The sequence below is a fragment of the Dipteris shenzhenensis genome, chromosome 26 (assembly GCF_047967505.1).
Source record: "Dipteris shenzhenensis isolate YYH24624 ecotype China chromosome 26, Dip_SZ_1.0, whole genome shotgun sequence".
In the NCBI taxonomy this organism is placed as follows: Eukaryota; Viridiplantae; Streptophyta; class Polypodiopsida; order Gleicheniales; family Dipteridaceae; genus Dipteris; species Dipteris shenzhenensis.
Window position 1 is genome coordinate 5,920,257 of NC_141621.1, and position 25,536 is coordinate 5,945,792.

The following is a 25,536-nucleotide window of genomic DNA, read 5'->3' on the forward strand; positions in this document are numbered from 1 at the left end:
TTATACATGACACACAGACAGGCTTTGTCCATGGCAGAAGCATTTTTAATAACATATTCTCATTTTGGGAGGCTTTGAGTGGGCTATGCATGAGGGCCATAGACTAGCAATTCTACTCCTTGATTTCGAAAAAGCATATGACAGGGTAGATTGGGGTTTTCTAGAGGGAACCCTTCTTCGCTTTGGATTTTCAGATTTGTGGATTAGAGGGGTTTCTGCTCTTTACAGGTTAGCCCATAGACAGGTACTCATTGGTGGAGTCAGGGGAGACAGGTCTTAGATATCCAGATCAGTGTGACAGGGATGTCCTCTAGCCCCCTTTCTATTCTTATTTGTGGCTGAAGCTATGAGCCTCTATATTAGAGCTCAAGCTGATATTTGTGGGCTAAGACTTCAATTGAGACAGGAAGAGGAGTTGCTGGACAGTGAGCTGGTAGATGACACGGCTATTTTTTTGGATGCCTCTCCACAAACACTCACCTCTTTCAAGACAGCAGCCTTGGATTTATTTTGCATTGCAGCAGGGGCTCACATTAACTGGAACAAATCCAATGGTTTTTGGATTAGTGATGAGGACATTCCAGATTGGGGTGCTAATATTGGCTTTACTTGGATTCAGAGGGGTGTCTCCATCAGGTATCTTGGGTGCTAGGTTGGGGTGGGCATTTCTCCAGCACAGCAGTTCGCTCCCATGTTGGAGAGCATCAGGAGGAAACTCCTATTTTGGAGTTCGGCCAGACTTGACCTTGCATCCAGAGTGGTGGTTGTAAACGAGGTATTGTTGGCTACAGCCTAGTTTGTTTGCTCTTGTTGGTGCCAATCTACAAGCAGTATCACTCAGCTCAAGAGACCTATCAGGAATTTTTGGTGGAGTGGATTAGACGCCACTTCAGATGTGATAGCCAGGGTGTCTTGGGAGACTCTTATTCTACCCACTGAGGAAGGGGGCCTCAATATTATTGATCCAGACTTGCAATGTAGAGCCTTTCTCTACAAGATGGTGGTCAGAGGTTTGATGCCTGGTCAGGAGCCTTGGAAGGATTTTTTCTTACGCAATATACAGATATGCACACCTTCTCAGGGAGGAGATTGGATGGACAGCCTTAGATGGATCTTTATGTCAGCCCGCCGTCTCAGATCTCCTACTTTCCCTCTCATGGCTGCCATTCTGAAAGCTTGGGACAGCTTCAGAGGTACTCTTCAGAGAGTTCCACTTTCCTCTCATGAAGACATTGACAGGCAGCCGGTCATGTGGAATGATTGCAGAGTAGATGAGCATGGGAGATCACTGGGCATGTCACATTATATGCAGTGGTGAGTTGGGATCTGTATCCATCGTGGGTGCTTGGAAAGCTTTCAGGATGCTTCCAGAGGATCAGAGAGCTCGTTCAGTTAGTCACCTCAGAGGAAGTGCAGCCAGGATGCAACAGATAGATGTAGCCATACCAATGGAGTGGATGGATACAGACCATTTGCCTATTTCTAAGTCCACTTTGTTGGGGGCTTTTTCGAGGACAGGTATCCCTCTGCAAATTATAGCTTTGCGGGATGCACATGACGATACCCTTGTCTTTCAGGTTCATGCAAGAGGCAGACTCCACAGATCTTCAGGGGACATTCTTTTGGAGGCTCCTTTTCAACTTGTCAGGATTGCAGGATACATGGAGATGGGTAGAGAATCACAGTGGTATCTTGATCTAGACCCCGTTCTCCTGGCTATTGGATCTTGGAGGCTTTGGTTGTATGGAGGTTCCCCCATTAGATCCTTGCAGTGGGATCCATGGGATAGTTGCAAGGCACCGAGAGAAGAGCATCCCCTTCTTTCGTTACACGGCAAGAAATGCCAGGAGATTCCAGCTCAGTTGTAGAGGCTGGAGGTAGAGCTCCTCATTGGGATACTTTTCAGATTTCTGCAGAGATGCAGGAAAACTTTTGGAGGAGACTTTGGAAATCCCTCGGGAATAGGAAAATCATGTTATTCATCTGGCTTACTATTTATGGAGGGATTGCAGTGAACCTATGGAGATCTAGGTTCAGGGCTGACCCTACATGTCCTCAATGCCACTCAGCAGTTGAGTCAGTGCAGCACTGCCTTTGGGAGTGCACTCAGGCGAGGATGATTTGGAAGGGTGTTGGTAGGATACTTTGCATTTTTCATAGAGCACCCTTCTTCATGACCTGGAGATCAGTTGCTTGGTTGTCACTCACTGGTCCACAGGCTTTCTTCAAGGGACATATGACACGGACATAGCTTTCTTTGTTCGACGACACCTTGTGGAGTCATGCTCCCTCTGGGATGTTCCGTTTACTCCATTCAGAGCTCCCCATGATTCTGTAGACACATCTTGGGAGATTTTGGCTGGTATCACAGCATGGCATATTTGGAGAGCCAGATGTACAAAGGCTTTGGAGGACTCCCAGGTTCACCCTTCTCAGACTATGGCCAGTATCTGGGCAGATACTCTACACACTTTGATGGCCATTTGGGCGAACATACAAGGAACCTCCAGGACCACTACTGCTAGGAGGGTTGCTTTTCTCAGAGTCTAGAAGGATTGTCCTTTCTTCTCTGACTCTCCTTCAGGGATGAGGTGGCATTTTCAGCCGCCACCTGGGATTTTTATTTGCTCATTTTGAGCTGGTTTTTTCTCTCATGCTCTACAGTTTTTCTTCATACTCAATGAAGTACTTTTCTTGAAAAAAAAAAAAAAGTACCATGCAAATGGCACTATTGAAAAGTACAAAGCTTGTTTTGTTGCCAAGGGGTACGCTCAAGAGGAGGGGATAGACTATGAGGAGACCTTTGCTCCCATAGCCAAAATGACAACCATTCGGAGCATCATTTCCCTTGCTGCACATTATCGTTGGGCAGTTTGTTCAAATGGATGACAGAACTACAATTTTTTTTTTTTTCAAGAAAATTACTTCATTAAGTATGAATGAAAACCCCAAGAGCAAGCTCAAAAGCGGGAGTACATCATGCAATGCATGAAAAAACAGCTCAAAGTGAGCTAATAAAGAACCAGGGAAGAGGCTGAAAATGCCATCTCAACCCTGAAGGCAACTCAGAGAAGAAAGGAGATCCCCTCCCAACTCTGAAAAAAGTAACTTTCCTGGCAGTGGCTGCTTTGGAGGATCCCTGCATGCTCGCCCAAATGGCAATCAGAGTGTGTACTGTGTCAGTCCAAATACTGGACATAGTCTGGGAAGGGTGAACCTAGATGACCTCCATCGCCTCTGTACACCTGGCTCTCCAAATATGCCAAAATCTCTCAAGATGTGCATGAGCAGCTCTGAAAGGAGTGTGGGGAACATCTTGAAGGGAACAAGACTCCATTGAATGTCGCCGTACAATGAAAGTTGGATCTGGATCATGTCTCTCGAAGAACACTTGTGGGTCTGTAAGAGATAACCAAGCCACTGAACCCCAAGTCATATAGAAAGGTGGTGTATGAAAGATCCTGAAAATTCTAGCAACACCTTTCCAGATCGTCCTCGCCTGTCTGCACTCCCAAAGGCAATGTTGTACTGACTCAACTGCCATGTGAAAGCGAGGACACGTAGGGTCAGCCCTGAACCTGGATCTCCATAGGTTCACTGCAATCCGTCCATGAATAGAAAGCCAAAAGAAAAGAGTGACCTTTCTATTCCTGAGGGATTTCCAGAGCCTACGCCAAAAGTTCTTCCGCACAGCTACGGAAATCTGAAAACTATCCCAGTGTGGTGCTCTGGAGGGCCTCCAACCTCTAATGTTAAGCTGAAATCTCCGCGCATTTCTAACTGTAAAGCAAAAGAAGGGAAAGCTCTTCTCTCGGTGCCCCTCATCAATCCATTACCACTCCCCTGGGTCCCACTGCAAGAACCTAATAGGGGAACAACCATACAGCCAGAGTCTCCAAGACCCCAGCCCAAGGAGAATAGGATCCGGGTCAAGATACCACTGTGAATCCCTACCCCACTCCATGAATCCTGCAATCCTGATAGGCTGAAATGCAACCTCGAAAAGCATATCATCAGAAGATCTGATAAGTCTGCCTCCCAACTGAACATCAAAGACAAGGGTATCCTCATGTGCATCCTGCAATCCAATGACTTGTAACGGAATGCCCGTCCCTGAGAACACTCCCCACCAAATGGACTCTATAAGCGGCATGTCATGTGTGTCAATCCGCTTTGGCGGAATGGCTGCCTATATCTGCTGTATCCTGAGTGCACTCCCTCTGAGGTGGCCAACTGCTAAAAATCTCTGATCATTCGGAAGTCTCATAAAGGCCTGCCAAGCGCCTATAGTAGAGGCAGGTCCCCTCTTCCATCTAGACCACTCCCTATAATGTGACACTCCTAGTAGCCTACCATGATGATCCAAAATCGAGTCATTCCACATGACTGGCTGCCTTTGAATCTCTTCACGTGAAGTGGGTGGAACTCTGCAAAGTGTGTTTTTGAAGCAGCCCCAAGCTTTTAGAATAGCAGCCATAAGAGGGGAAGGTGGGAATTTGAGGTGGGCCAAAGTAAAGATCCATCTGCTGCTGTCCAACCAATCTCCCCCATGAGAAGGGGTGCAAGGCTGAATGCTACGTGAGAAAATATCCTTCCAGGGCTCCTATCCAGGCATCAATCCACGTACTACAAACTTGCAGACCAAGGCCATACTCTGCAAGCTTGGGTCAATAATATTGAGACCCCCTTCTCCTATGGGGGGAATGAGGGTATCCCAAGCCACCCTAGATAGAACATCTGAGGTGCCATCTAAACCGCTCCATAGGAAGTTCCTGATAGGTCTCAGGAGCTGAGCGATACAGTCTCTAGATCTGCACCAACATGAGCAAACAAAACAAGCAGTGGCCAACAATACTTCACAACCACAACTCTGGATGCAAGGTCAAGTCTGGCTGAACTCAAAAAGATGAGTTTCCTCCGATACTCTCCAACATGGGAGCGAACTGCTGTGCTGGAGAGACGCTGAACCCAACCTAGCATCCCAGATATCTAATGGAGACTCCCCTTTGAATCCAAGTGAACCCTATGTCAAACCCCTAGATTGGAGTGTCCTCATCCATGATCCAAAAGCCATTGGATTTGTTCCAATTAATGTGTGCACCTGCCGCAATGCAAAATAAATCCAATGCTGTCCTAAATGAATTCAGTGTCTGTGGAGTGGAATGCAAAAAACAGCCATCTCATCTTCCAACTCACTATCTAAGAGCTCATCCTCCTGCCTTAAAGGAAGCCTGAGCCCTATGATTCCAGCTTGAGCTCGAATGCAATAGCTCATAGCCTCAGCCACAAAGAGGAATAAAAAGGGGGCTAAGGGGCAACCCGGACGGACTGAGCTGGTAATCTCAAACCTGTCTCCCCTGACTCCACCAATAAGAACCTGGCTGTGGGCTGATCTATAGAGGGCTGACATCCCACTGATCCATGCATCTGAGAAGCCAAAGCGAGTAAATGTGCCCTCCAGAAAGCCCTAGTCTACCCTATCATAAGCTTTCTCAAAATCCAAGAGTAGAATGGCCAGCCTGTGGCCATTATGCATGGCCCACTCTGAAGCCTATCAAAATGAAAAGATGTTCAAAGATGCTCCTACCATGCACAAAACCCGTCCATGTATCATGGATAAGATCTGGTAGAAAGGGCTGCAGACGAAGGCTGATAGCTTTAGCTAGGATTTTGTACAAGGTACCCAGCAAGGTAATCGGTCTCCACTGAGACACTAAATTCCTACAGGCCCCTTTTCGAATCAAATGAATGAGGCCCTTTGTAAGTGAGTCTGGCATCTCACCCGAGTTTCATACACCTTGCAGGGTTGAGGTAATATGATCCCCAATCTAATCCCAAAAAGTAATAAAAAATAAGGGGGTAAGTCCATCTGAACCAGGACACTTGCCCTTGTGAAGGGCAGAGAGAGCAGTCCTGAACTCTACATTGGTGAAGGGTGGATCAAGTGAAACAGTCATATCCCCTGTCACCAACCCAAGAAAGTGTCGCCAAATAACCACTCTAGCATCATCTGTAGCTTGAGTATATGGATCTGCTGTAAGAAGGGAGGCATAGAAATCGGTGGCGACCTGCAAGACGGCCTTTGGGTGTGTCTGAAGAACTCCGCTTGAGTCAACAAGCTATGAGACGCTCTAACTACTTTGTCTGGGCAAGGAGTAGAGAAGAACTACTTGTTGACCCTACCTGCCTTCTATGTCCAAAATGACTCTCTGGCATGAAAGGCATACTCTGCTCTCTGATCTAAGAGTGACTGCTGCTGAGCCCTTACTACAGGAAGGCGCTCCTAAATCCAAGAATCTGTAGGCCTCTTCTGCCCCTCCCTCTGGAGGGCAGGCAACGTTGGCGGATACCTATGTCACGCCTGAGGATCTCACCCCTTCTGATATGAGATATTGAAAGATAAGAGTCACTGATATCAGAGAGGGCTGCGCTAAATCTGAAGGAGAAAGCTGTCCATCCTGTAAATGAGATACGCAAGTCCTCAACATTGTCTCTATAAGGCCCTCTTCTGCATAGAAAGAATATGGAATCTTGATACTGGCAGAGCGGCGCCTCACATGGGGATCTGAGACCATCAAAACCGCTGGAAAATGATCCGAAGTGGACACTGCAGAGGTGCAATGTAAACAGTACCACCTCTGTCAAGAGACCAATCACCCTTATAAAATCTGTCAATCCATGCATGTATGGGCATCTGCAGTCTCCTGTTCGACCAAGAAAACAGGAGAGAATGTGGCTGAGTGTGAAAAGCATCATCATGCCAAGCATCCCTGCTGCTGTATTGAAAAAGGAACGCATCCCACGCTACTCTCTCTATGGAGTGAAGCCCACCTTCCCTACCACCCCTTTTGTTAGAGGGCATTTCAACCATGTTGAAATCGCCCCCTATAATCCAAACATCTGCAATATGTGACCAAGAAAGTAGTACACGATCCCCTCTAGAATTGGGTGCATAAATGTTTAAGAGACCAACCTTTTTCCCATCAATCAAAAGTATAATCCACTGAGCTCTGGAAGCGACTATGATCCCGTGTCCAATCACCAAGGGGAGTATAGAAGAAGAAACAAAAATGCAAGTACCTCCCCTGGTGCTAAGGTGGGTGACAAAAAAGTGTGGTATGAAAGAAGCTTACCCGACAATCCCTGGCGTCCAATTTGTGTTCCTGAATCATCCGAATGTCCATGGGACCCCCAGTAACACCTAGATGAAGTTGGTTACGAATCAATTGCCTGCGGTGGTGGCGGTGAGGTACACCCTCGAAGCCCTGGACGTTCCGACTGTCAATCCTCATCTATGAGAGGAGGAGGCCGGATGGAAGATCCTACCTGATCTGGTAGTAGAGAAAGCCCTCTCGTGCGAAAAATTCCTCCTATCAAAAGGAGGGAGGTCAACTGGGGAAAGCACATCCTCCCCTACTGGAGAAACTCTGTCCTGGAAGATATGCTCCCCAAGCGTGGAGGGTACAAAATCCTCCTTTGCCTCAAACTCAGCCAAGTCTGCCAGAGCTGAACATGAATTCCTGCGAAGTACCTCTGGCGCTGGAGTGCGAAGGAGCCTTGCGAAAGGAGTGGAACCAATTATCTTCTTACCTCTGTCAGGTATAGGCAGACACATCTGCCTGATCTCAGCCATAACTCTGTCACTCCCCTAAGTAAAGCACGGGCTTCTAGAGGAAGGTTCTCCCTAGATGAATGCTCCTGCATCTGAACAGGGTCAGAAGCAGCCTCATCTACACATGGAACCAGGATAGGGATGTCTCCTGCCTGAAGAGACGTGTTCGTGGTCATGTCACAGGTAGCCTGAGGTACTGGCTCACCAACTGTGACAAGCACCCAACAGGCGACGACCGGAGCAGGACATGCTGACTGTCCTATACACAGTGTAGAAGGACCAAGATGAGAGGCTGAAGGTCTTGGCTATGAAGTTAAAGGTCTAGCAGCGCGAGGCGGTAGGAACTGGTCGTGAAGAAGGTCTAGGTCGGGTGAAGCTATGAGGTGCACCCATGGATCTTTTTGGTCTTTTCTTTTTCCTTTGGCAATCTCTGGCAAAGTGCCCAAGGGTCCTACAAATCCTACACTGATCCTGTCTCCCTGCAATCTCGACTCTCTGTCTGAAGGAGCCATCTGGATGCTGAAGCATAATGTGGTCATCCAAGATGTTAGGGTTAGAGACAATGACCCTAACACATGGTACCCCATCGGCCCTGACTACCTCTGCTGCTGGAGTAGGCATCTCAGGGAGAGGGGGGATCTCAGTAACCACTCCAAAGGTGGCTCCAATGGAATGTAGCAGTCGATGGTACACCTGAGGAAGGCCTGGAAATCTGATGAAAAGTGACATCGTCCGGTTGTCTTTCTCGATAGGATCAAACCCCAAAGAAAAAGGGGTCAAAAGTATCCTCCTGGAGCTCAGTGCTAACGGGCTAGCCTGCAGTACTGTATGAGCTACCTCCAAGGAGTCAAAAACAATTTGGAAGAAACCTCGCCCAAGCAGACGAACATCTGTAAGGTGGCCTGCGAGGTCTCTAGGTAGAGTGGCGAGCATCCAGTCCTTGGTTTGTAACCTGGAAGGTGGGACCCATGGATGCGAGCAAAGAGCGATGTCGAGCTCTCCTGCTTAGTATCTTTTTTGAGCTGTTGCAACTCGTCTTTTGAAAAAACAACTGTTTTCATGGCTGGTGGGAGTGAACGGAGATTGGCTGGAGGTAGAGCCATCGACAATCGAGGTGGGTGAGGCCGACTCGAATACGAACAAGGTTCCTTCCGCACTAAGCTGCTCAGGAGAGGAGGAGGAAGGTGAGCTGAGGAGGAGGAGGAGGAGGGGCTGAGGAGGAAATGAATGAAGGGGAGGATGAGAAGGGAGGATGAGGAGAAGGAGAAGGAGAAGAGGGGGAGCAAGGAGGGGCAGGGAGTGGGAAGAAGGGGTAGAGGAGGGGGGTAGAGGAGAGGTCGGAGGTAGGGGGGTAGGGAGCGGGGGAGAGGAGAGACAAAGGCAAGGTGAGAGACTACTGGAATGGAACCAATAACAGCACATGACAATGACGGTCATCAAATGTGTGCATGCTGATCTAGAACTAGACATGGCTCCCACACAATCTCAAAGGCAAGTGAGCATGGCTCAGAGGCTTGTGAGCATAACATAGAAAGCTCATCTAGCATGGCTCAAAGGCTCATCATGCATGGATGCATGATCAACTCAGAGCTCTAGGAGAGCAATGCACCAACATCCTGGAACTCTCAAGCTAGGACTGATAAACAAATAGACCTATCAATGCCAATACATGGCTCCCACAGTACATCCTCCCTTGGCTTCATGATAGGACATGTTAGGAAGCCACACACCAAAATAGGAAAACCAATACATCTTTTTAGGAGGAGTATCCAAGGCAGAGGACCTTTAGACTCAATGACAACCAAACACTCAGTTACATATCATTTTAGGGGGACTACCCAAGGCAGAGGACCCCAAAATACATCAAGCTGTAGGAATAATAAAAAATAGATCTATTAGGAGTAAGAGATGTCCTCCAAGTAGCCACTGCACATGTGTGCACGTCATTGTGAGTGGATGAAGCACTAGGCATGGATGCCCCAAAATATGTGTCGGTGAAGTCCATGGGGTAGCTACATGGAGCGGTCATGGCATGACTCTCAAAATAGAAGATGGAGAGTTACCAAAAAAATTGATGTAGAGGCCTCAAGTACCACGAGCTATTGGGAGTGAATCAATGTGTAGTACCTCAGGCGCCAATCGGAGAAGCAAGGTCAGAGAAATCACTTTTTGATGGAGAGTGGTCTACATCCAGCTTGAGGTAATGCACCAGTGTCGAAGTAGAAGAGAGTGACCAAGGGTAAGGGCAGCTTCACATGAATACTAGACAGGAGCTGCTCAATTGTGACCAGGTTGCTGAAGAGGAGTGAAGGAAAGTGGCGCGCTTTTGGGGCAGATATGCAGCAGGAAAAGTGTGAGCAGCAGGAGCAGCTGCGTGGGCAGTAAGTGAAGTGCGTGGGCAGCAGCAGCAGCTAAAGCTGCGTGGGCAGCAGGAGGTGCGTGAGCATCAGCGTGGGCAGAGTGAGCAAGAGGTGCGTGAGCAGGAGAGCGGGCAGAATATCTCAGATGGACTGTTTGCAGCAGACGGCACACATTTCGAAGCTGGCTGTATGGGCAGTACTACAAAAGCGTACGGACAGCAGGCCTGTTTGTACGGTGCAACAGTCCGTATGGCTGTACGGCTGATTGTATGGCTTGTTTGCTGGTCAATGGAGAGGCATAGGTCCGGGCTGATACGGGCTGTTGTACGCTGATGCTGAGGCTAAAGAGCAGTCGATGATGAGGCTTGGGTAGGAGAAGAGGAGCTCATGGTGGTGGAGAGGCAAATGAAGAAGAGGGAGTGCTTCAAGGAAGGAGAGGAGAAGAGAGTGGAACTAGAGTGGAAGGAGCTAGCCTCTCCATAGGTTTGAGATGGGCTTCAAGGCCTCCTCATTCCTTGAGGAAAGCTAGCTCTGATACCATATGAAGAGACGTGGAAGCTAGCTAGGAATGGAATGGAAATATGGAAAGCATAATGAAAGGCAGAATGGAAAGGAAAGAAAGTACAAGTGCAAGGCAATAACCAAAATACTCACAATGTATTGATAGCTTGATGTTGACTGTTGTAATAGACAATAGACTAGTACAACACTATATAGTGTGACACTAGAATCTAGAAAGTCACACTGTCTATGGGATATCTCCCAATACGACTCGTGGAATGTCTTGTCATGACAAGAGAAATGATTATTTAGTTAATTAATAGTCATTAGAACTTTATTATTGTTAGGCGCCAATTTGATGGTGCGGTTATTTGTTAGTATTTATGATCGATCAAGCGGTGTAAATAGTACCGCCAAAACTATGTAACATTGGCCAATGATTAGTAATAAAGATGTGCACACACGTGTCTAGGTCCTAGGGGCAATAGGAAAGGGAAAGGGTGCATTAGAGTGCATTGAATGGTAGGTGCATGGGTCATAGGCTAAGGGTAGGTGTAAATGGGAAGATGGAACTTGAGTGATCTCAAGGGACATTAATGAAAGGGTATCACCCTTCATTGTGAATCTCATGTTGCATTCTTTCTACCACACTGCATTCATCCGTCATCTCTCTCCCACCTTGCATGTAGGTCGAAAAAGAAACAAGTACTCTCACGAGGGCACTCTTCCCCATTGGAGGGCCAATCGGCATTCAAATTCTGCATGCATTGCACACATTTGCATTTTCGAAAAGTGTGGATCTTCACATTTGGTATCAGAGCGGCGACGATCCACGAGCGGAACGAGAAGAGGGCGACAGTTGCGAACGACGGAAGTCGCAAGAGAGGTTGGCGGAAAAGGATCACGACTGACCGATCTCGAGGTTGTGAGACAAGGGATTTTTCTGAAAAAATTCTGGCCTTCAACGGTGAACAGGTAGCCCAAACGGAGCATACCAGTTTACAGCAGAAATACAAGAAGAAAAGCTTGAAAGAGAAGGGAAAGGAGGTCATTTTAAGTGTCTTCTCAACACAAACGAAGCGGGAGTCGGATAAGTACCACCAACTCTACAACACGTGAAGTTTGCTGTAAAATAAACCTTTTTTTTTTTGAAATTACAGCAAGACATTTTCTCTCTTGTATTACTAAAAGGAAAGAATGGAAGGGGAAGGGACATATAACAATGAACTTATTCCTTTTCCTCCATTACCCCAAGGAGAGAGAGAAAGAACAACTTCACCCCCTCTTGAAGAGGATGGATTAGGTGAGAGTTATACACATCTTGAGTATGATAACCCACAAATAGATTTACAGTAGTCTCTCCTTCAAGGACCTCTTGATAGGGAGTTCTCCTTTCGTAATGAAAGAAGAAATGAGACCAGCCAAGAACAAGGTGATGAGTTCATGCCTTCAACTCAAAACCCAATACACATGGATTCTAATCCAAGTGCAAGAGGAAGAGAGGAGACTCCTGTTGATAAGCTGGTTTTCCAGCTTAGCAATATGATTGAGCAATCCATTATGACAAGATTAGGGACTAAGAGGACTTTAAACTTCGAGGATGAAGAGTTGAGTAACCCTTCTAAGAGGTCCAAATTCCAAGCGCAAGAGAGAATTGAGTTCCCCAAATATGATGGAGCAAGGGAGGCTGACAAAATCCTCAATTGGATTCGTCATTTTGAGCTATACTTTGCCCATCAAGACGAGACCGAGCAAGAGAAGCTTGCTCTTGCCACATTGCATCTGTAGAAGGATGCTCTAATGTGGTGGTCCTTGTCACAAACAGGAAAAGAGCCTATTCATGAATGGGCTAAATTCGTGGAGCAACTGAAAGCCACTTTCATGCCACCGAGGCATGAAGAGAACCTAACCTTTCGTTGGGAGAGGTTTAGGCAGTTCGATAATGAGAGTAATGCAGATTTTACAGCCAGATTTTGGAAACTCTCTCTAGAGTTACCCGAAAAGAGTGAGGAAGATAGGAGAAAGAAGTATTTAGCAGCTTTAAGCCCAAAAGTAAGGTACGAGGTTGAAATGTTTAACCTGACCACGCTTAAGGACCTCACTAAGCTGGCTGAAATAGCCGAGAGAAAATTGAATCCTCGTAAACCCTTCAATAAGGAGTATGGGTCATCATCTAAGACCAATAATATACCCACTTTTAGGAAACCAAACCGGTTTAAGAATAATAAAGGGAAGGGTAAAGCTCTTGTAAGGAATGTGAACAGCCAATCACGTCCTGGATGGGTGCCATTTCCTTCTATGACTGACGAAGATAAGAGGAAGTTGATTAAGGAAGGAAAATGTTTCGGGTGTAAGAAACATAAGCCAGGGCACGTATGGCATAAGTGTCCCGTTCTCTTGGCTAAGATTGCCAAGACGAATTCAATAAAAGGGAAAGCCAAGGCATCCAAGCAGGAGGGTGAGGCTTCTACCTTGTCACCCTCGAAATCTACTGTGACTATTGAGCCAATAGTGAATGCTGTCCATTCAGCCAATACCTTTGGGCCTCATGATCTTTTTAAGGTGTATGGATTCGTGAATGGACAGAGAATAGTGGTTCTCCTAGATGATGGATGTAATTATGACGTAGTAAGTGATAGATTGGCAAAATTACTCCATCTTAAACCAGAACCTATAAAAAACATGTCGCTTTTAGGAGCTTTTAGGGGACACAATGAAGAAGACACATCCATAGTACGGAATATTCCTTTTCGTATACAAAAATATAGAGATCGAAGGGATTTTCTAGTAGCCCCTTTACAAGACGTTGACATGATTCTAGGTAAACCATGGCGGTATGATTTTAACCCTGCTATTCATCCTCATACTCATCATTGTTGCTTTGTACATAAGGATGAAAACATAAGGATCGTAGGGGATCGGGACGTGTATACAATTCCATTGATTACTCCTACCCAAGCGAAAAGATTGGTAAAAAGAGGGGTAGATTGTAATCTTGTGTATATACGGGATTCACGAGATCTTCATATCTCAAAAGAAGATCGGAAGAGAAATGAGTTCCTTAGAGCTTATGAGGATCGATTTTCAAGAGATGACTCATTCGAATTGCCTATGGAGAGAGAAGATGATCATGCCATAGACTTAGAGCCAGGAGCTTCTCCTCCATGTAGAGCCCCATATAGGATGAACAGGATAGAAATGGAGGAGGTAGAAAAACAAATTGAAGATCTGTTGCAAAAAGGCCTGATTTGACCAAGCAGTTCTCCATTTGGAGCACTTGTATTATTGGTTAAGAAGAACGATGAATCATATCGTATGTGTATAGATTACCGTGCTTTGAATAAACTTACGATTAAGAACCGGTATCCGATTCCAAGAGTGGATGATTTATTGGATATGCTTAAAGGTGCTAAAGTTTTTAGCAAATTGGATTTGAAATCTAGTTATCATCAACTTCGTATGAAAGCTGGGGATGAACATAAGACTGCTTTTCGCACTCTCACTGGACATTATGAGTTTTTGGTCATGCCTTTTGGCCTAACTAATGCTCCAGCCACTTTTAGTAGGCTGATGAGAAGGGTTTTGCGACCCTACTTGGGAAAATTTGTCATAGTCTTTTTTTATGACATTTTAGTGTTTAGCCAGAATGAGGAAGAGCATAAGGATCACCTTGCTAAGGTGATAGAGCTCCTAAGGAAGGATCGATTGTTCCTAAATACCAAGAAGAGTGAGTTTTTCAAGACAGAAATAGAGTATTTGGGACACATTGTGTCTGCCGAGGGAATTCGGGTTGATCCTAAAAAGGTAAAGGCCATAATTGAATGGCCAATACCCAAAAACATACATGAGCTGAGATCCTTCCTAGGGATGTGTAGTTATTATCGTAGATTCATTAAGAATTTTGCACGTCTTGCTTCCCCACTAACAGATTTGTTGAAGAAGCATTCCTTGTATGAGTGGGGAGAGGTTCACCAAGTAGCTTTTGAGGAGCTTAAGAGAACATTGGTGACTGCACCAGTGTTAACACTTCCGGACATGGACAAAGAGTTCTTTGTTGTATGTACGGATGCAAGTGGTACCTCGATTGGGGCAATGTTGATGCAAGGAGGGCATCCCATTGCTTATGAGAGTAGAAAACTTCAAGGGGCTGAATTGAAATATATCACGTATGAGAAGGAGTTATTGGCAGTCATTCATGCTCTAAAGTTATGGAAGCATTATTTATATGGTTCTGCTTTCAAGATTAAGACTGACCATCAAAGTATCAAGCACTTGTTCTCTCAACCCATTGTCTCTTCAAGGCAAATCAAATGGGCTGAATATATTCAATCCTTTGGGCAACCAAATATTGAATATCAGCCAGGAAAGGAGAATTTAGTAGCTGATGCTTTGAGTAGACGGCCCCAAGTTAATCACGTTTCTGTGATTAAGGAGAAATCATTAGGAGCAATGGTTGAAGCTTATCCTTTAGATGAGGACTTCGCTGACATTTATGGGAAGATTCAGTGTAATGAGTTCGGGGATTTAGAGGCTTACTCCATCGTGGATGGATACTTATTTTTGGGACGTGCCATATGTGTACCCAAAACATTTCGTTATCTAGTCATGAGTGAGTTACATGCGAGTCCATATTCTGGACATAGAGGCATTAGAGGGACCATTGACAATATTGAGAGATACTTCCATTGGCCTAAACTTCCCAAAGAAGTTTTGACCTTTGTTCAACAATGTGACGTATGTCAGCGCATTAAATCTGGCAGAAGTAAGACTGCTGGTCTTTTGCAGCCTTTGCCTATTCCTTCAGAAAGGTGGGAACACATTACAATATATTTTGTGTCTGGTTTCCCCAAGGTTGGTCAGTTTGAGCAGATTTTCACTGTTATAGATAGGCTGAGTAAACAAGCTCATTTTATTCCCTGTAAAAAAGAGTTGTCTGCTCCTGAAACAGCAAGGTTATTCATTAGGGAAATCTTCAGGTTACATGGGTTACCAAAATCCATTGTATCCGATAATGATGGCCGTTTCATTAGCAACTTTTGGACAGCTCTATTAGAGAATCTCGAAACCAAACTAAAATTTACTACAGCCTTCCATCCTCAAGGAGATGGACAAAGTGAGAATGCCAATCAAACCATAATTACTTTACTTCAAGCTTATGTCCATGACCAACCTAGAAGGTGGCCGGAGTTCTTACCCATGTTAGAGTTTGCTTATAATAACACTGTACATACTTCCACCAAGAAAGCCCCATTTGAAATCATCTATGGGCAATGTTTACCCACTCCAATAACACACTTGGGGGAGCGAATTTTTGCTGCTGACCAGTTTGCTGAGGATATGTCACAGGTTATTGAGCATGTAAAAGAACATATTAAGAAGGCCCAGGTTCAACAATCCAAGGCAGCTAATAAAAAAAGAAAAGAAGTTTATTACAAGGAGGATGATTGGGTTTTATTGAAGATTGATAAAAGAAGAATCAAGTCAGTGAGAGGAAGTACCAAACATGTCAAGCTAGCACTGAAGTTTTATGGTCCATTTCAGATTTCAGCAGCTTTATATCCAGAAGAAGGATCCAGAGCGTATGAGCTGAAGTTACCAGCCCACTGGCGTATGAAGAACATCTTTCATGTGAGCAATTTGAAGAGATACCATGGCGATACTTCTGCGTTTTTGGATACTCAGCATCAAGAAGAACCTGAACTTGAAGATGGGACTGAAGTTCTTACTCCGGAACAGATCGTGTACCATAAAGAGAAGAGTACTCGTGGAAAGAAGAGATATATGTATTTACTGAAGTTTAAAAACCAGCCAGCTAGTGATGCACAATGGATGGAAGAAGAGTTCTTTACAGATTTTCCACAGATACTCTCAGATTACAAAGAGGCGATGCAATGGCAGAAGTAACAAGAGAAAGTGCACGTAAGAGGAAGAGACAAGCAATAATCCAGAAGAGGACTTCTGCTCATTCAAGCAGGAGGGAGTGTCATGACAAGAGAAATGATTATTTAGTGCATTTGCCTTCCTAAATCCTCATGAATGGCATTAAACTTACCTAAGAAGCACTTGACTGGTTCCCACTCCTCAAAGTCTGAAGGAAATACATCTACTATGCACAAGTGCTATTTCAAAATACAATTTCAAACTGACTCATTACACTAGTGCTATTTCAAAATACAATTTCAAATAGACTCATTACGCTTAGAAATATTGCACAAAATGCAGACTTATAATGCGATGGTATTGTTGATTGATTGCTTGATGGAGGAAGGCGTATGTCCTTCCCCATGTAGATGTGTTGCACCTTTGCAAGCCATCCTTTCTTCCCAAGCTTGAGCTTCTTGATGTGGCCCTTCCATTCATGCAAAAGATTACCTCTTTTGCTCTTGGGAAGCTTATGTGGACCCTTGGTAATCATTCAAGCTGTAGGTGCAAAGGCACCCATTCACCCAGTGCATTTTTGCTCCTATGAGACACATAGTACATGTATGGTCTCCTCACCATGCTTTTACAAAGGTCACAACAGCAATAGTGGACTAGAAAGTGCAACTTGGAGGGAGAGAGCAGCTCTAATAGAGGGAGAGAGAGGGAGAAGGTATAGAGGGTGCAACTGAAGGTTGAGAGAAGCTCCAAGAGGTGATGTAGCTAGGAATGGAGGGAGAAAGAGTAGCTTCTCCAAGAGGTGTCGTAGCTAGGAATGGAGGGAGAAAGAGCAAAGGGGGATGAGCAGCCACTACAGGAGGTACTATAGCTAGGAATGGAGGGAGAAAGAGCAGAGGGGGATGAGCAACTACTGCTATAGAAGGTGCTGTAGCTAGGAATGGAGAGAGAATGAGTAGCTGCTACAGGAGGTGCTGAACAGGGAAAAAGATAGTGGACCAGAGCACGAGGGGGCAAAGAAGCTGCCAAATGAGCTCCCATATTTGAAAAATGGAGGGAGAATGGAGCTGTACCAAAGAAGAGGAGGGGATAGGCTTGTAACAAGCTGAGAGGGGGGGAAAATTCACCCAGAAGGGCCCACCGCCTCTTGAATGACTTGTAGGATTGTTTGGGGGAGGTGCTTATGGGAGGAGGGTCAAGCATGGGTTGAGGGGGGGGGGGGGATGGTATAAATTGTATGGTGGCCTTATAGGTTGATGACCTTTGCTGAGATGGCCTAGGTTTCTTGATGTTATTTCTTCCCATAGGCTAGTAATTTTGGCTAGGTTGTGTCTTGTGGAGGTCACAATTGTATACATCATAAGATCTCACATGGTCATGGTATCTAAGTATAATGGGGTTGAATGAATATTTAAGGTTGGTGGTATTGCAAATGACTGAAAGTTGCTGATTTATCGGCACCACAAAAATCATTCAAATAGGAGTGGTCGTAAAGGGAGTTTGAATTTTCTGTATGCTGAAGTTTAAATAGATAAAAAAGTTAATGGAATGATGTCATAAGAAATTAAAATATGCATGTGATGTTCCATTGGTATGTGTAATTAGCCTCGTTTGTGCTGTTGTGCACAATGTAACATGTCTAAATTGAGATATATTATTAACAGAATATCAAGTTTGACTTGGTCAATTTTACTTTCTATATACACATTTGTATTTCCTCACGTTAAGGGTTTGATTATACTCTAGAACAACTGAAATTGTGAAACTTATTCTTTATCTGATTATGAAATTTGAAAATACATGCAGGTACAACTGTCAACTATTTCTTGGATAATGAATTGAATCATGCCAGTCTGTTGTTTCCTGGTGTGGCATGCTTTTTAGTTGCAGTTGTGTTGGGATCACTATGCCATGCTTCCAATGCTAAGGACATTAGCATCAAGCTCGAAATGTCTTCAAGAGAAACGTGAGTATGTTCACATTGTGCTAGAATGATAAAAACTTTTTGGGTGGTGAGTATTCACATGTGATAGTGCTACAAACTCACCAAGAGTTGAACGCCCACTAGGATAATACTCTAATTGGGATGGCAATCTATTTCAACTATGCTGGCTTCCAAAGAGGCAGAGCTGAACACAGGGTTTTTGGGAAGGCAGAGGGAGGGAGTGTGAGGTGGGTTGGTGGAGGGCATGCAGGTATCATGTATGGTGGCAGGTAGGGAATCCACAAGTTTGGGTGAGGAAGAAAATTACTTCTAAGGGAAAAGTATGGAGTCAAATGGGAATCAATTAGTTATAATTGAGGTTTAGTTCAGCTCAAATGTTGCCATACCATCATATTCAAGTTTCCATAGAGTAGCATGTAATCAGTCTATACAGCAGAATGTTATGGTATAGCAGAAAAATTTTGGTCACCCACACAAGGCAACACTAACAAAAAAAAATGTCTGCTGGTTTCAAAAGGCCCAGTTGTCCTCTATGCTTGGACCATCATCAGTCATTGCCAACTGTGCAAAGTCTTTAGTTGGTGGAGCTTCTTCAATCAAGCATACTTTCTGTCCGTTATGCTGGGCATCAAAAGGCTTCCTATAACAAAACTTCGTCGCTGCATGTCCCCTCTTTCTCACAGTATTCACACATCAGTCAGCTTGATGCACTCATGATTGTGCACATTCCAACAAGAGATGTTTGAAGAAGACACACCTTGGGACTCAATTGATAGTTTGCAAAAAACTTCCCCAACTTGCTTTAAGAGTAAACGCTTGAAGAGGGGAAGAATGTTATGTGCATGGATGCTAATGCTCGATTAGTAGACATAATGCAGTAGGGTTACATGGCCCTAGGATTAAGAGAAGCAAGCTAGCATGGGACTAGAAGGCTTGGGTAATAGCAAAGTGCCAGTTCGCTTCATTTAGCAATGGATGCTTATTAAAGCAGAATGCTCTTCTATAAGAGTGGCAAGGCTATTATGAAGGCATTTAGTTTACCATCTACATGACCTGCGATTACAGGCGTGCAGATGTAAGCAGAGACATCAGTTTGCGGGAGCAGGGGTTCTGCTTCAGCAAATCATTTGCAACAGCATTCTCCCACAGAAAAGCGCCCCCTATGGTAGTATGAGCTGATTCCAACCAGTCGCATAGCACTTTAAAGGCGTTCCCTTCTCGTCGCTCAGTCCCAGCACGATATAATCACTCTTCAAGGTGTCAATCTCTCCCTAAAGGTATTCTCAATCAAGCTTGGTGCACCCCTTATAGGTGTGTCACCCCCTTGGAGGTTGCAACCAGAATCACTCCAGAAGTACAGCCTACTCCATCAATTGAAACGTTTCCAGAGCACATCACAAGAAATTTGCAAGAGCATCTTCAATACACGAAATGCATACCTGGAACTCCACGTTTTGCATCCTTGCAACTATTCTCCACATGTTTGGGCTGCTGTAATACCAATTGTAGAGCGACCTCAGGATCTGACCCTAAACATAGGTCAAATAGTAATCATCAATACAACCAAACAAATAGCAGGGGACTCACCTCCCAGCCACCCCCGAGCACATGGGCTACAGTTCAAACTCCCACAAGCCCATGCCTATAAACCTGGCATCCCATACCACCAAAACCTGTCCCCAAGGAGCATTTGGCATGACATCTTCTGATCCACCATGTCGATGGAAGGAGCTCTCGATGGAGACCAGACTATCCAGTGGTGTGTGTACGTTGAATGCATTTACAATACTTTCATACCAAAGAGCGTCGTGTCTTAATAAGAACCCCTAGCTAAATATAGCCAGCTGGCCCTTTGATAATGTCCAAGTCCTCTAGTTTCATGTTAGCTTACTTCTCCTCCTAAACTTGTTGGAGTAAGTCCACTAGTCTGAGGATTAGCATCCAAGTACAGTCAGGGTCCTTGTTTTAGACCTTAACATACTGTATGACACATCATGTTCTAGCGCCCCAATGGTTCTATATTTCATCAAAGAGTCAAGATCACAAGTGTAGGATTTGTAGAGCCTTTGGGTATTTCATTAGGGATCACCCAAGGAAGAAGAAGAGGCCAAAAAGTCTTTTGGTGCAGTTCCTCTTTGACTTGGACAAAGTGCCCCTCCGGCATCACATACACGACTTGCACACACTGTGCGTCGCCCCCCTCTACCACATGTTGGGTTCCAATTAGAGGTGCTCCTCCACCTTCAGATTATCAGGAGGCCCTTGCTCTTGCCCATGGCCCAGCTCCACTGCGGATATTCCTATTTTTGTCATGGGCTAGTTATGCTTTCGACTTACATTACCTTGAGACTTTTGGTTCTACTGAACTAGTTGGGGTTGAGGCTAGAGATGATGCTCCTTTTACTTTCTATTCCAGACCCGGGCCTCCCATCTCAGCATCCGCCTTCCACATCAGCTCTATAGTCTTCATGTCTTGATCATGTAAAAAGTGTGGCTCCAACCTTATAGTCAGGGAATTTTCAGACTGTGGAGCTATACTTGGTCCAGAGAAACTCCCTTCTCCCCTACCTGATATTGTTGCGGAGAATTTGTGCCTTTTTTGATTGGTGACATGGTTCTTGGTTTTTCATTTGATAGGGTGTCAGCTTGGGGTTGAGGCTAGAGATGATACTTGGTACATTGCACAATAGGCAAATACATTGTTCCAACGTTCCATAGCTATGGAATGGCATTCCCTGGCACGAGCACACTTTTTTTTTTTGTGTGAAAACTTTTGATTGATTATATTACAAGAGTAGTAGCCTGAAAACGAGGCAGCCAAAAGTACATCAACTGAAAATCTCAGTGTATGCTAAATATACATCATGATATATGCAGTGCATCTACAAGCAATCAAAGAAGGATTGCTGTAGAGAACACTTAAAAAATCCAAACAAGGAAAATATGGGATCACCAAAGACTTTACAATTCTTGTCTGCCCATAAAGTCCAGAGTGCCCAGACATTCTTTTTCTTCAGGAACACAAACTGGATATCAGAGATTGCTCCATGTCAGGAAAGTTGCTCTCAGGCCAGACTTTTTGGCTTCTTGCCTTGGGAACCAGAGGAGGAACATGCATTTAAGTTTCATACTCTATTCTCCCTCTGGTCATTGGACACGGTACCATAACCCCCTCCAGGGCCCAGTGGGTTTTACTTCTGATTGATGGACGTAAGGTTGGTTTCCTCAACCTTTATGCTCCGAACAACAGAGGGGACCGTGTTTTGTTTTGGAAAGAGTTGCTCTCGTGGGCTAACATTGCGGATTTGTGGATTATTGGAGGTGACTTCAACATGGTTGAAGCACCATCTGATAAGAAAGGGGGCAGAGAAGGTGGTATCCACTCCCTTGAGAGAGCAGCCTTGGATGCCTTCTTGTTCAGGTTCAGTGGCAGAGATGTTTGGTTAGATGATGCATTTCTTGTTCAGTCTCAGTCACTTTTGTTTTCATGGTCGAACCATAGGGTGCAGATGCTTATCCATGCTCGGATTGATAGATTCTACGTGGGTGACTGGGCTCTTGATCGAGGGGGGACAGTTTGCATTGTACCCGGTGTTTCCATTTCAGACCATTTTTCGGTAATTTTGTCCATTTCAGAGCCTCATCTGAGAGGACGGTCTCACAGTATCAAGATCCCAAACGCCTTATACACGGATGAGACTCTCACAGAGGTAGTGTTGGAGATCTGGGTTTCTCATATGCAGGGGGGGTGGCCGGTCCTTCACATGTGGCCACAGCACTTGCCAGTATCAGCGACTTCTATCACTCCATTGCTAGTGCTCGGCGAGGTGAGGTACTCAGGCGAGAGATCGGTATCCGCCGGCAGTTGGCAGCCCTTCAGAGGGAGGAGCAGAAACGACCATCAGATGCTTGGATACAGGAGTTCCTTGCTGCGGCAAGGGCTCACTTGCAGACCATGCTTGATCAGAGAGCAGAGTATGCCTTCCATGCATGGGAGTCCTTTTGGATACAGATGGGAGGGAGAGTCAATAAACACTTTTTCTCTACACTTGGCCCCAGACATAGTAGAGAGAGTGTCAGGCAACTTAGTGACTCTGACGGCGTTCTGCAGTCCCATCCGGAAACCGTCATGCATTTAGCGACAGCTTTTTATACCTCCCTTCTTTCCGCAGATCTGAACTCACAGGCCAGAGAGGTGGCTAGAGATGAAGTTTGGCAGAGTTTACCTGTGTTGGTCACCCCAGAGATGTTATGCTCACTTGATGCACGCTTTACCAACACGGAATTCAGGACTACTCTTCCTGCCCTTCATAAGGGCAAATGGTGCCGGTCTAGGGATTGCATCACTCAGCTCATCAGACCACTCAAGAATTTTTTATGGAGTGGACTTGATGGCACAGCAGATGTTGCAGCAAGGGTGGCCTGGGACACTGTTATTCTCCCTACATGTGAAGGGGGCCTTAATGTCTTTGACCCGGACTTGCAGTGCAGGGCATTGCTTTGTAAGGTGGTGGTGAGGGGACTCATGCCTGGGCAGGAACCTTGGAAGGATTTCTTTTTTGGACGCATTCAGGCTTGCACACCAACCTTGGGAGATGATTGGGTGGACAGCCCTCGCTGGATTTTCACATCAGCCCCTCTCAGATCTCCTGCCTCTCCTCTCATGACTGCCATCCTGAAAGCTTGGGGGAGCTTCAGGAACACTCTTCGAAGGATTCCATCTTCTACCGTCGAAGAGATTGATAGGCAGCCGATCATTTGGAATGACAGTATTCTTGATGAGCATGCTAGACCACTGGGCACTTCCCATTACACGCAGTGGTCTAAATGGGAGAGAGGCCCCGCCTACACAGTAGGCACTTGGAAATCTTTTATCAGGCTACCTGAGGATCAGAGACTGCAGTCCGTGAGTCACCTTAGAGGGGTAGCACGCAGGATTCAGCAGATAGATGTAGCCATCCCGGTGGAATGGATAGTTGAGCTGCCTATTACTTCCACCACTTGGATGGGGGCTTTTTCGAGGACATCAGTTCCTTTACAGGTGATCGCTCTCCGAGGTCTCGGGGAAGACACACTAGTCTCTGATGTTGGGGATGGAGGTTTACTTTCTACATCCAAGGATGGCATTCTTCTTGAGGTTGCCTTTCAGCCTGTCAGGATTGCTGGTTTTGTGGACCATGAAGCGGGCTTGCAGTGGTACTTAGACCCTGACCCTCTGCTCTTGGCCTTGGGATCCTGGAGGTTGTGGTTATATGGAGGTGCACCTATCAGTTGCTTACAGTGGGACCCAGGAGAGTGGGAATGGATAGATCATAGGCACCGAGAGAGGGGGATTCCCTTCTTTCATTTCACGGTTGGTAATGCCAGGAGGTTCCAGCTGAATAGTAGGGGTTGAATTCCCTCCAGAGCCCCCCATTGGAAAAAGCTTCTTCATCACTGCAGATTTGCGTAGAAATTTCTGGAGGAGGCTCTGGAAATCCCTAGAAATAGAAAGATTACTCTTTTCTTTTGGCTTTCTATTCATGGAGGGATTGCAGTGAACCTGTGGAGATCACGATTTGGGGCTGATCCCACTTGTCCTCGATGTCTTTCTGCAAAGGAGTTAGTGTGACATTGCCTTTGGGACTGCAGTCAGGCGAGGATTGTTTGGAAAGGGGTTGCTCGGATACTCAGCATCTTTCACACCTCCCCTTTCTTCATGACTTGGGGCTTGGTCGTATGGTTATCTCTTACCAGGCCCCAGGTGTTTTATGAGGGTGAGCCTTTTTCTTGGGCACTCTCGGTCAGTCGGCAGGTGATAGAGCCCTGCTCTCTGCAGGATGTACCACTTACTCCCTTCAGAGCTTCTCATGTTTCAGTGGACACCTCTTGGGAGATTTTGGCTAGCATTTCCTCTTGGCTTATTTGGAGAGCCAGATGTACTGAGGCCTTGGATGGCACCGAGATACACCCATTACAGGTGTTCACGGATATTTGGACTGACATGGTTCACACTTTGATAGCCATATGGGCTAGCATGCAGGACACTTCACGGGCAGCCTCTTCTAGAAGGACTATATTTCTTCGAGTTTGGAGGGGTTCCCCCTTTTTCTCGGAGGTTTCTACCGGATTGAGATGGCACTATCAGCCTCAAACCTTTCTTTTTGGCTCTTGAGCTTTTCGTGCATTGCATGATGTATCCCGTATGGAGCTTGCTCTAACGGTTTTTCTTTAATACTTAATAGAAGTCTCTTTTTGCAAAAAAAAAAAAAAAATCCAAAGTCATTTAAAAGGTAACCTTCCTATTTTAATAAGTAGCGAGCCACAGGAGAATGCAGACCATATGATGAAGCCATGATTACAGCCCTCAACCTCGATCTCCAAAGGTTCATTGCAATCCCTCCATGAATAGAAAGCCAAAAGAAAAGAGTGATCTTTCTATTCCTGAGGGATTTCTAGAGCTTACGCCAAAAGTCCTTCCGCAAAGCTGTGGAAATCTGAAAACTATCCCAATGTGGCGCTCTGGAGGGCCTCCAACCTCTATTGCTAAGCTGAAACCTCCGGGCATTTCTAACTGTGTAGGGAAAGAAGGGAAAGCTCTTCTATTGGTGCCCCTCATCAATCCATTACTACTCCCCTGGGTCCCACTGCAAGAACCTAATAGGGGAACCACCATATAGCCAGAGTTTCCAAGACCCCAATGCAAGGAGAATAGGATCAGGGTCAAGATACCACTATGAATCCCTGCCCCACTCCATGAATCCTGCAATCTTGACAGGCTGAAATGCAACCTCCAAAAGAAATTCATCAGAAGATGTGATAAGTCTGCCTCTCGACTGAACATCAAAGACAAGGGTATCCTCATGTGCATCCTACAATGCAATGATCTGTAACGGAATGCCCATCCCTGAGAACGCTCCCCACCAAGTGGACTCTATAATCGGCATGTCATCTGTGTCAATCCACTCTGGCGGAATGGCTGCCTGTATCTACTGTATCCTGAGTGCACTTTCTCTTTCCCCCCCCCCCCCCCCCCCCCCCAAAAAAAAAGAGACTTCTATTAAGTAAGAAAGAAACCTGCTAGAGCAAGCTCTGTGCGGAAATACACCATGCTAAGCATGTAATAAAAAACACCTCAGAGGAATGAGGTAGAAAGAAACCAAGGCTGAGGCTGAAAATGCCATCTCAACCCTGTAGAAGTCTCAGCAAAGAAGGGAGAGTCTCTCCAATCTCTGAGAAAAGTAACTCTCCTGGAGGAGGCT

The 25,536-nt window shown here is 45.5% G+C and overlaps 1 protein-coding gene across 1 annotated transcript in view; it reads left to right on the top strand.

Moving 5' to 3' along the window:
• The window catches only part of LOC147884584 (ureide permease 5-like), a 202,790-nt gene that overhangs the window by 36,826 nt on the left and 140,428 nt on the right, over nt 1–25,536 (top strand). Inside the window, exon 5 of the mRNA XM_087397155.1 lies at nt 18,157–18,316. Coding sequence (XP_087253281.1) covers nt 18,157–18,316 — 160 coding nt within the window. The remainder of the gene's footprint in view (nt 1–18,156; nt 18,317–25,536) is intronic.